This window comes from Zootoca vivipara, chromosome 1 (assembly GCF_965207765.1).
Source record: "Zootoca vivipara chromosome 1, rZooViv2.hap1.1, whole genome shotgun sequence".
Classification (NCBI taxonomy): Eukaryota; Metazoa; Chordata; class Lepidosauria; order Squamata; family Lacertidae; genus Zootoca; species Zootoca vivipara.
Window position 1 is genome coordinate 36,874,449 of NC_142582.1, and position 12,511 is coordinate 36,886,959.

Genomic DNA, 12,511 nt, shown 5'->3' on the forward strand with positions numbered 1-12,511 from the left:
GGGCTGCCCACTGATTGTAGCCAGTGAAAGGCCCTGAAACGGGATGTTCCAAGGATGGGCTGGGGATGGAATTAAACCAACCCGGAATCGCATGGATCCAAGCCAGTCTCATTGTCGTCATGCAACATCATCAGGCCCAATTTGGGCCAGTTCACCCTGCCCCTCTCACCTTCTGCTACTGCTTCCAAAGCCCCACTGTCAAGGACGAGGAGTTTGGATTGCACCTTTATTTTTCCCCCTAAAAGAGGTTGAAACAGCTATTCTTCTAAAAGTTAATATATTTAAATACTAATTTAAGAGAGAGAGAACTCTTCTTTCAGGGAATAAACCTTGTGGTTTTGCTTCCTGTCAAAAATGCATATTTTTTTTTTAAAATGTGCCTTAATGTTATTTCACAGAAAACTCTTCTTTACCGACTATGGGAATGTTGCTAAAATTGAGAGATGTGACATGGATGGGATGAACAGAACAAGGATAGTAGTATCTAAAATAGAGCAGCCAACTGCCCTTACTCTAGACCTGATCAGTAAATATGTTTACTGGGTAGATGTCTATCTGGACTCTGTAGAAGTTGTTGACTACCAGGGACACAACAGACACACAATAATCAAAGGACGACTTGTAAGTACTATGTTTCCATATATACTTACATGTGTGTATGCATGTGTTGTGAATGTCCATAGCTTTAGCCATTCCTAATGGCAATTATTGTGTCCACTGAAATACTTTACAGAAAGACGGTTTCATAATTTTTAGCAAACAACGTGAGCCTATAAGTGAGACAAGTGTTGGCTGCCTGGCTGTTGCTGTATACTAAATTCTACATGGTTTTTTTGAGCATTTATGATGAAAATTCAATATCAATTCAGCATGGACTTCCTGAAACTGCCAAACTCAAGACCCAGAAATGCAGGTTTTTAAATTGTAGTAAACAAAATTGTAGTAGCGTGAGAAATGAGCATGCATAATACACAGCCCAGGTATGTGATGGAAGTAAGTGGCTTTTCATCTCTTGGACCCCATACAGTTTTGCTCCTCAGAGTAATTTCAAATAATCTAATGGTGTGAACTAATTCGCAAAGTGAGCATACAGTGAAGCTCATGTGTTGAGCTCTGGCTAATTCACATCTCCGACAGGCCTCTTGATACAAGGAACCATCAAGCATTAGGTTTTGTCCTTGCTTTGGGAAGACTCTGTATTGTACAGTTCTTTGAGCCTGTGACAGTTGCGAGTTTTGGTCAGCCTATTCCAGGCATCCCCAAACTTCAGCCCTCCAGATGTTTTGGACTACAATTCCCATCATCCCTGACCACTGGTCCTGTGAGCTAGGGATCATGGGAGTTGCAGGCCAAAACATCTGGAGGGCCGCAGTTTGGGGATGCCTGGCCTATTCGGACCTCCAGTTGTGTGCCTGCTGATTTAAGCTCAGCTTGCCTATAGATATATAGGTTAGCATATGGAAAGCTAATCTAAACTAAATTCAGGGTGGGCTGCCAAAAACTACTGCTGTTAACAGGCTCAAATGAAATCCACGAGGGAGTATTAGTAGGACACAGTTTTAAATCACAACAGGAATGTCAAAGGATTACCGTAGATTTCGTTCTACATAAGAATTTTTTAATTTGTTGTATCTATCTCATGCATTTGCATTACGCACATCCGCACACTAGTCTCCTAGCAGTAGCACCTTTCACTTTCTCAGAGACCCTGAGTTTTGGGGTAGATTTTTCAGTGGCAGGTTATCCTGATTTTTGAAAGGGAAAGGATTAAGATGATCTACCCCCACCCAAGAGATTTATAGACTCTGACAGAGTTTGAATGTTCTGGGGATTTTTTTGCCGGCTCCTGCTAAGGCCTTTGTCTTGCTGTGGAATGGCAGTAGAGCTATTTACAACATTGCTCCTAAGCATCCTCTCTGGCATTGCAGATCTTGATCAGCTCCCTGGTTTTCTTTTTTGGTGGGGGGGGGGAGAGAGAGATAGCTGCAGGCAGTTAAATAAGCCGGATGATGGCTGGAGAGCAGATGGCAGAAATCTTAGAGCATGACTGAACACAGATAGGCGCACACAAGCTTGCCTATCATGTGTCAGTGATAGCAGAAAAGAAATCTTACTTCTCTGCCATTGTTGAGTTTTCAGGTTGAAATAGCAACTTGCAGCACTTTTCGGGGTGGGAAATAGGCTAGCTAGAGATGGGGACAACAAAATTCTCTGATGCCTGCTGTGACAGATTTGCAAGGTACTTTGAGGACAAAGTCATTAAGATTTGTTGCAAACATTATGGTGGTGTAGTTACAGTATCAGGGAGGGTGTCCAGAACACTCTGGTTCTGTTGTTTTAGACCCTTTCAGTTGTTGTGGCCTGAAATTGTAGACAAGGAGCTTGAAGGAATGTGGCCTACCTCCTGTGTTCTTGGCCACAGTTCATCAGTTGTGAAAGCTGGGCAGAATAGATTGATAGAGTAGTTCCAGGAGGTGATTAATACATCCTTGTGGGAGGGTAGTGATGCTGACTATAGGTGTGCAGGCACCCATTCCTCAGGAAACCATGCTAAGACACAGATGTATAGAAGAACTACTGCTAAGTTACAAATTTTCCTCTTTGGGGCAAGGTGATAGAGAGCATGGTGACTGGACAGCTTCAGGCATGCTTGGAAGAAATGGATTATCTGAGCTGTTCAGGGCTTGTTTTAGCACTAAATTAGTCTTGGTCACCATGGTTGATGACCTAAATTGAGAGAGAGGGACAGCATGAGTGTCACTATGCTGCTTCTGTTGGATCTCTCAACAACTTTTGATACCAACAACCATGATATATATATTTTTAGAATGGCTCTTATGAGAGATGGAACTCATATGGTGCTTCTGCTCTTACCTACAGGGTTACTTCCAGTGAGTAGCATTGGGGGACTTTAACTCAGCCTCCTGGTGCTTGCACTATGAGGTTTCACAGGGTACCATCTTGTTCCCATGCCTTTTAACATCTATATGAAACCACTGGGTGGCATCATCCAGGAATTTGTGGTGAAATGCCATCATTATGTCGATGATACCCACTCTCTCGACATGACATCTGAATCAAGTGAGGCTGTGGACTTGTGTCTCCACATGGTTTATTGGCTCTCATCCCATGTGCTTCTGTCCATATGATTTAGCTGAACATGTCACTCTACCCTGCCTTTAGGAAGTTACATCAGAAGCATCGATCATTCTTGCTTTTGTGTTATTTCCTTCAAATAGACGCCTGATGTAGGCTCAAGTATTTAATACTGGTCACAGTTGGAGAAAGCTTATTGTGCTTGATCTAATCCCTTTGGCATCTGATATGTTCTTACTTGCCTAAACCTCTTTACAACTCTTCTGAGTTAATTTAAAACAAAATTATATTGTGGAAGTAAAAAGAAAGCAGAATTCATTTGTGGTTTGAGTCTTAATGAGTTTTTCATTAACAAATATTGACTTTATAAATATGATTCCCATTATTCATTTCTGTGTGTAGCCTTGCATTACCATTTGATTAGGAAATTTTTTGATAAGATCATATGATGATTATATATTTTCTTCCCTCAGGTTAGACATCTTTATGGGCTGACTGTATTTGAAGACTATTTGTATGCAACAAATTTAGATAACTACAGTGTCATACAAATAAACAGATTTAATGGCACAGATACACAGGTGTTAATTAGACTTGAAAATGCTCAAGAGATCCATGTGTACCACACAAGAATCCAACCAACAGGTAAGGCTCCAGCAACTTCATTGCTATCCTTTACTACCTTTGATTTAAGGAAACAATGTAGACCTTGAAATCAGGGAAGCAGTTTCACTCTTCATTATAGGCATGGTTCCACTGGTATGGGCATTCTGATTCTATTCAATTTCACTTATGCTGGGGAGAAAAGTGATTGGTACCCGAGTGTGCAAACAGTTCCAAAAGGTGGTGTCTCGGTAGGGATTGGAATTACATTTGTGCATTCCAATGCAGAGTTGTTATTATTCTAAATTAGTTTCCCATTATTTCCACTAGACAGCTACCAAGACATTAGCTGAACTTAAAATTTTAGTCCAACAGGGTAAGTGGAAAAGTCATTAACAAGAACGGGTTCCATATGAATGCCCACAAGATAACTGTTCCACAGTTGCATCATGGTAGGAAAATAGTCTGTCAACCAGGTCCAATGTCCCCATTAATGCTTCTCTTAAAACTATAAAATTAATGCTAAAAAATTAACTCTTAACAACAACGGAAGGAATTCAATGTCACCCTCTTCTGATTATTCCATTAGTGCAAGCATCTAGGCCTTCCAGAAAGAATGATCCCTCTTTCTTCTCCCTATATGCTGTCCCAGGGTTCTCCTGACCCCGCCCCAGACAATTTTTGGGAGTGGAGGGGGGCACAGATGGAGATGAAGGAGGAAACCCTATTGTGCAAGTGTCCTTGCATAGGACTTCTGTTGACTGGACTCATTGGTTGATTTCCCACCCAATGAAATTTATTATGATTCTTATCTTACATAGGTTGCCCACCTAGTAACCATTAGCAGTAGTGAAAGAAAGAAAAAAGAAATGGCTGTGATTTATTTGTTGTCACAAACAGGATATCTAAACATAACGATGTAGACTTGTGGCCACACTTTTTGTATAAGAGTTACTTTCTTACAAAGGATTCAAAAAGCTGTGTCAAGTGTGACGATAAACATTGAATGAGAGAACATCCATATATCCTATAAGTTCAGATCTCTGATGTCAGCACATGAAGAAGTATATTGCTGCAAAATGACTTTCTATCCCTCTCAGAGGGAGTTGGGAGGTTTGAGTGTGCCTAGTACATTATTATGCTCTACTGCTTCTTGCACCTTTTGTAATTACGTTTTATCCTTTAGTGCCATTTGCTATACTTCTGCAATTATATTATTCTGAATTGATATGTTTTTGCTTGTTAAGCTTTGCCGGGCTGGCTACCATATCAGCTGGGTATTATTTATCTTGCTGTTTTACAGTTACCAACTTTGTGAGCCATTTTATTTATTTTTTGAAAAATAAGCTAACAGAATAGGAATAAAGGGGGGGGCACCTTTATTGATAACAAAAGTATTTTGTATTTTATTTTCCACATGCAATGGGCTATATAATCCTTGTTTTATTTTCCCTTCATATTTCCCCCTCCCCAGTAAGGTCTTTAATGTCATGTAGCAGTGGCTGGGATGCAACTTTAGGTCTTTCAAGATCAAACATTTCATATTTATGCTTGAGAGTTCATACAAACAGGTTACCGGTGTATTTAGAATACAAGAAACTTAGCCAGCTGCTCCTTTGGAAATGAAAATCATTAAAATATAGGTATTATTAAGAAGTATATGGAAGCTGAGACTTTGGACACATATATCTGAAACAGGAGGTAGAGAAAACAGCAATCACCATTGCCCAAAGAGCTGCTCCAGCGGCCGTCATCATCTGCTAATTCTTACAAGACCTTTTGCATACATGCTAGTGGTACTTTGACTGAAATATTAACGCCATCTACCAAAGGATATTTGTGAACAGAAGCAACATTCCCATGTGCACAGCTAATAGAGATGTGCATGCAAACCTGGGTGTTTTCTTTTGATGAGGTTGGGGTAAACATTCCCATAGGAGCTCATTGTGCATGGCTAGACCTGGATTGGAGCAATTCATCTGATGATTCTAGTTGGTACTGGTAATTATTTTTTTCTGTTGAGGATTACAACAGATTCCATTTGGTCCCCGAGGATTTTTTTTAAAAAAAATCTACATTATTCTCCGTTCTACCATTGTATTTTGTATTCTACCAATTTCGTATTCTGGTGCAATATTCCTTTTTGTCCTTTTTGTTGCTCAATCTCTTTTGAGGCCCATTCTGTATTTCCTGTAGAGTAACCAACAATGAAAAACCACCGTCAGTACTTAAAAAGCAATATAGCCCTGTAGATCAGTATCATTCCTTATGAACATGGGTGTCTACTGGTGACCCTGAAATTCACCTGTAACAAAATCATGTCCAGCCCATAACCAAAAACTCCAAAAAGTAATCATGGTTTGTCGGTAGCAAGTCATGGCTTGTCAGATGTGAAAGAGCCTCCATACAAAAACTGCTTAGGCAAGTCTGCAGAACACTATACTTGATAGTGTTCCCTTTATCTTTACAAATTGTTTGGTATAATGGGTTTTTATCTCAAACTACTTCTACAATTTGGGAAACTGCTCTCCCAATGTTATTAGGTCAGGAACCTGGAAATAAATAGGGCACTAGCTGGTAGTAGTTTGTAACAGTGCAGCTGCTCTGGTTTCCAATCCAAAAAAGAAAAGAAAAGAAAAGAAGAATCTCCCTTAATAATTATTGCCCTTGTCTCCCATCCTCTTTCTAACCTGAGGCCTGAATCAGTGATAACGCTTATTATAACTATATAATTCTGAGATTTAGCTATAATGTGTTTTTCTTTTAACAAATAATACTGGATGAAACTGGGGGAAAGATATTCATCCTCTATTTCTATTCCTAAAAAGGAGTACCTGGATGTTCTAGAGATTAAGATTTGCAAAAACCCTTCTCATCTGAAACTCTTGCCAATGTGGAACACATTAAGTGATATACCTTAACTTTCACTTTCAGTAATTTTATGTTGCTGCTGATGTGGAGGAATTTTATTTTCATCCTGACATTTTTCACTGCTCTTCAGTAGTCAGGCACGCTAAATCACAATATTTTGTCCAGGATTTCGCACAGGGAAATGAAAGAATATGGTAGTGGTCATGATATGTTATATGACTACCGCTGTCCTCAGTGCCGTATTAACCGGATCACATGCTAAGATCTACAGTGGAAACTGTTGTCATTTGCCTACCTCTTCAGGTGGTGAGATTGCAATGAGGCTTTCTACCCTCTCCTTCCCCTGCACACTTGGCACCCCTCAAACTGGCTCTTACCGGGGGGGGGGGGGGCGAGAACCCTCAGAAGAGCATGCAGGGGGAGGAGAGGCAGGATCATATGTATGGTAGACTGAAAAGTTTGTGATGGCAAAATGATTGCTGTGGCGCAATGTGGAATCCCTCACTGAGTTTTATACCGTGAGCTGGGATGTTTCCTCACTACTTATTGCCAGTATAGGAATTTTGGGATTCGAATTATATTGTATGACTACCATGCTTTTTTAAAAAAAAAATAAATGATGTGAGTGTCCTTTGAACAGTTATATTACAACGGCACAGTAAAGCTATCAGCATTAAGTATAGAATCCCTACAATGGCAGAGCTAAAGTGTATTACTCCTCTTATCATATGCCTTTTAAACATTAGTGTTTTGGGTGCCTTTTTCATGGGTCTGGCCAGTGGATCAGGTTCTTATTATGGAAGTAGGATCAGAGAGAGCACAATCTGTATTATTTGTCCTGTTCATGTGGCTACCAGCCTTCAAACATTATAGCAGTGTTGTGGGTTGTAACTATGGGAAAGTAGCTCCTACAGTGTAACATATACGGGAGTCTTAGTTACCAGACACTTTGTACATATGTTTCAACATTGTATTTCTTAGCACATACAGGAAGTGATTATTGTTGTTAGTTCAGAAATGGGAGCAATGGGGTCAGTCTTGAGTCTTGGGTATAAGATAGGAACAAAGCAAATGAGGGACAACTTTATAGCAGGGGGTTATGGTTACAAGAAAGGCATGTTTGTTCCTTTAAAACAAACGAGAAATGTTTGTACCAGTCCTCAGAGTGTTAGTGCTTATCTTTTGAAGAAGAAAGATAAAGAAATAAGTGGCAGTGCATTGCAGTAAATGAAGAGGAAACCTCATTAATATTTACCTTTTTTGTTCTTTAAAAGGGCTGCAAGAGCAGACCTTAAAGAGCAGGGTTTCCAGGTTAATCATCTTAGACTTGCCCCTTTAAAACTACATTACAAGTAGGCAATACAGCTGGGTCTCCTCAATTGGTACCTGGATCTTCTGGCTGTTGCTCTCCTCTTCCTGCTCTATGATATATCTGGAGATCTACTCATTACAAGGCAGGGAGAGGAATTAGAGAAAGAACTGGTGAGTCACTATTTCCCCCATTTAATCTGGTGATTTGAAAGAACATACAGTGGTACCCCGGGTTAAGAACTTAATTCATTCCAGAGGTCCGTTCTTAACCTGAAATGGTTCTTATCCTGAGGCATGCTTTCGCTAATGGGGCCTCCCACTGCCGCTGCACCACTTGCATGCGATTTCCGTTCTTATCCTGGGGCAAGGTTCTTAACCTGGAACAACCACTTCCTGGTTAGCGGAGTTTGTAATCTGAAGCGTTTGTAACCTGAAACATCTGTAACCCAAAGTACCACTGTATAGCCCATTTCCAGGTTGTATCCTGGTCATCCTACCATAGTATGGAAGCACCCAGCCTTTAAAGAAATAATGAATGTATGTGGTAAAGTTTTACAAGCTATACTGAAATTTGTACTAAATATGATCAAAGGGAAATGTGGGTTTTAGGAACAGTGGAGATGTACAACATGGACTGTGCACCCATAGTAGTTGCACAACAGTTATGCACAAGATCTGAGTAGCAGTGCTGTATGAGCCAGGGCAAGTAACAACAACAACAACAACAACAACAACAACAATTTATACCCTGCCCATTTGGCTGGGTTTCCCTCGCCACTCTGGGTGGCTTCCAACAAAAGATGAAAAATACATTACTTTTCATTTATCCAGCAACATTAAGAGCAGACATGGATCACTGAAGAACAGTGATTAGCAATAGCAGCTGTGATCATGCAGTGCACACTTTTCCAAAATGTTATAATTTCCACTGTAATATAATCACGAGTAAAGAATATATATGTGAAGAGTGCTTTAATCCATAAAGATTATCCTGTGTCCTAGCCAAATAGGTAGTATTTACTGTTTGTGGACTACGTGCTGCATCCCTTTTATTAAACACTCTTTGCTGCTGGGAGTGTGTGTGAGAGTGAGTGTGTGTGTGTGCGTGTGGCAGGGGTGGGGGGCAACAATGCTGTGGCATTCAAGTGTGTCCTGTCACCTAAGTTCTCTCTCCACACTGATGCATATGACAGTGATGCTTTAAAAGGATTTCTAACCTGCTGTTTTTCATTTGTTGCAGTCAGGAACCATGCATGTGAACTAGACCCATATGGAATGCCAGGGGGATGCTCACACATCTGTTTGCTCAGCAGCAGCTACAAAGCCAGGACTTGTCGCTGCAGGATGGGTTTCGTCTTGGGAAGTGATGGCAGGTCATGCAAAAGTATGTTGTTTAAAATCAAACACTTTGCCAGCAGCTAATATTTCAGAGTGGGATTCCGAGTGTTAATTAACATCATCATCAACAGCAGCAGTGCTAACCTTAAGTGATAGTTGATGAATTGTGCTTGGCAATATGCACCTGCTATTTTACCCCCATCCTGTTTTTATTTCCTGGTGTAAGTTTTTTTGCTCGGGTTTGGCTGTGCAGCAGCAGAGGTGAGTAAATTAGTCCTGTGGCTTTATCTAGTTATCCTTGTCTCCTACAATATGCTACTGTGATAAGTCTTTGTCTTAATCCTACAAAATCCTTCTCAGGCTGCATTAAGGGCTCTCAGTCATCATTAATTTGTAACCAAAAAAAGTCCTATAACTTATTGATTTAATACATTTGCTGCCTTTATAAACTGGATTTGCTTCGTGCAAATTACAGTACATGAAATGTTTGCACTTCCTTTGCTTTCACCGAAATCTTACTGACCCAGAGCTAACGGCAACAGCATTATATTCTCAACATTTTGCTAAATGGAACCATTCAGGTAGTTTTGCAGAAGTATTTTCTTCCTCTGAACATTTTTGTACTGGCTGTAGTCCATAGCATCTGTTGTTCTTTTTACTCATTAAAAGATTAATATTTCACATTCCCTGCAATAATCTTGAAGGCAGTTCACAGAAGCAGAAGTTTACCAAATCTATAAAGACAAAGCCCATGTAAATGTAGACAAAAGTTGACAGCTACATAATTAAATTAATCCAAAGGTTTTCCAAATAGCCAAGGTTTGGATCCTTGTATTTCTGAGTGCTTGGCTTTCAAAAAGGTGTGCAGTGAGGCAGGTATGCAAATACCTTTGATGAAGACTTTCACAGCCTAAATACTGTAGTCAGAAAAAGACCATGCCTGGCTTCCTCACTCATTGTGCATGAGATGGCAATGGGATACCACCTGAGTAAGTTCTTTAGGTATCCTGATTCCAGACCGTGTAGATATTAATGGTCAGAACCAGCACTTTGGAATGAGCTCAAAAGCAAATGAGCAACCAAAACACTTGAAACAGCAGGAGAGTGATATAAACAGAATATTTATAATACCAGTCTTGGTCAGCCTGGGTGCCTCTAGATATTTTGGACTACAGCTCACCTCAGTTCCAGCTTTGCACAGATGGCTGTAGTCTTAAAACATATGGAGGGCGCAAGGCTGGTGAAGGCTGCTCTGTGCCAGTTGATCTTCTGAACGTTTTTCAATGGCAGCCTCAGATTGAACACACTGCAGTAATCCAATCTGGGACATAGCTTTGCGAAGTGATCTTCCGAACGGCTAAAAGGGAATGGCAGGAGATGACTGAGTAAGGAAATATTTAAACGCAGGCCTCCAGTCCAGACAAAAGTGGCTCTACAAAAACATGTTCATGGTGTTAAGTGGAAGATCTTAAATACTGTATACAGTGGTACCTCTACTTACGAATTTAATGCGTTCCGAACGCACATTTGTAAGTCGAAAAAAAATGTAAGTTGAATCCTATAGGAATGCATTGGGAGAAAAAATTCGTAAGTAGAAGCAACCCTATCTAAAAATTCGTAAGTATAAAAAATCCTATTCAAACCGCATCCAAGATGGCGGACGGAGCTCCATTCGTAAGTAGAAACATTCGTAAGTAGAGTTATTCGTAAGTAGAGGTACCACTGTAGTTTATACAGAAGGAGACTTCATAATTCTGTCAATGCCCCAAGTTATTAAATGGGCCGCTATTTAAGAAAGAAACAACATGATTGGTATTTGTATGTTACGTTTTTCACTTTGGCAGAATGCATCATTTGCACAGATATGAACAGTTGAAATTGCAATCCTTTGCTTTGCACATTTTTGTCTGTTTGCTAAAGTTTACTGTACTGGTATTGTCAATAGATCCTAATGACTTGGAGAATGCCTACAAGAGTATAACAGGCCATTTTACCCTGGCTCTAATGTTATCCTATGGTCGATTCAGTTTTTGAAACATGTATTGCTACAGAAAAGGCAGTGATTAATTAGATATAACTCAGTCACAGAAGTAATTTGTGTTTTAATTAAGATAATGCAATTAACCAGTCATATTGAGTTTAGATACATTCAGAATATTTGGGAGCTTAATTTTGAATTTAGAATGGGGGGGGGCACACTAATTGCACCATTTAATTAAACAGTGACAGTATTCAGTGTAAAGAAATTAGGCAGCATTGGTGGTTTATGTTTGTAATCTTTCTTATGCAGGACCAAAGAATGAGTTGTTCCTGTTTTATGGCAAGGGACGCCCGGGAATAATACGGGGAATGGACCTGAATACCAAAGTAGCTGATGAATATATGATCCCCATAGAAAACCTAGTTAATCCTCGAGCTCTGGATTTTCATGCTGAGACCAATTACATATACTTTGCTGACACTACCAGCTTCCTGATTGGACGTCAAAAAATTGATGGCTCTGAGCGGGAGACAATCTTGAAAGATGGTAGGTGGAACTTAGAAGGATTTCATATAAACATAAAATTTCACCCAAGCATTTGCAAGAACTTGGCACCTACTTTGTGTCCATGTTTCTATGCTTCCCAAACTTGGATCTCCAGCTGTTTTTGGATTACAACTCCCATCACCCCCAGCTAGCAGGCCCAGTAGTCAGGGATGATGGGAATTGTAGTCCAAAAAACGCTGGAGGCCCAAGTTTGGGAAATCCTGCTTTAAATCACTTTATTTCTTCAAAAAGTATTTTTAAATGGCTTAATATTTTAAATGTTTCTAAGTTGTGTACAAACAGTACAAATCAACAATCAAAGTGGTAAACCAATATTGTGAAAACATAATTAAACAGGAATCCAGTAGTATGGATCCAATCTCATGGATCAGCGAAAGTCTGCACAAAAAAATATACTTTTTTTACTGAGCATTTGAAGCAACATCTTTGCTGGTGCTCCACGTGCGGCAGAAGGAAGAGTGTTCCAAAGTCTAGGGATGAGGGTGGAACGTGCCTGTTTGGGGTTCGTGGCCATATGTAAGGTGTGGTGCCTTGAGTAAAATGTCCCCAGGTGATCAAAGTCAGAGATGGGGAACCTTTTTCAGCCGAAGGGCCACATTCCAGGGGCCACATGCAAGATGTGCCAGTGGTGAGAAGGGCCGCAACACTGGGTAGAGCAATGTGTTAGTCCAGCCAGTTTCTACATACAGTCAGGCAAGAAGGAGGCAATATCAGAGATCAAGAGCACATTCCATGGGAGTGGGG

The 12,511-nt window shown here is 40.2% G+C and overlaps 1 protein-coding gene across 1 annotated transcript in view; it reads left to right on the forward strand.

The window, feature by feature from the left end:
• The window catches only part of LRP1B (LDL receptor related protein 1B), a 743,096-nt gene that overhangs the window by 511,183 nt on the left and 219,402 nt on the right, over window positions 1-12,511 (forward strand). The window contains exons 8-11 of the mRNA XM_060279545.2: window positions 399-621; window positions 3,570-3,741; window positions 9,122-9,265; window positions 11,510-11,746. Of these exons, the coding sequence (XP_060135528.2) occupies window positions 399-621; window positions 3,570-3,741; window positions 9,122-9,265; window positions 11,510-11,746 (776 nt within the window). The remainder of the gene's footprint in view (window positions 1-398; window positions 622-3,569; window positions 3,742-9,121; window positions 9,266-11,509; window positions 11,747-12,511) is intronic.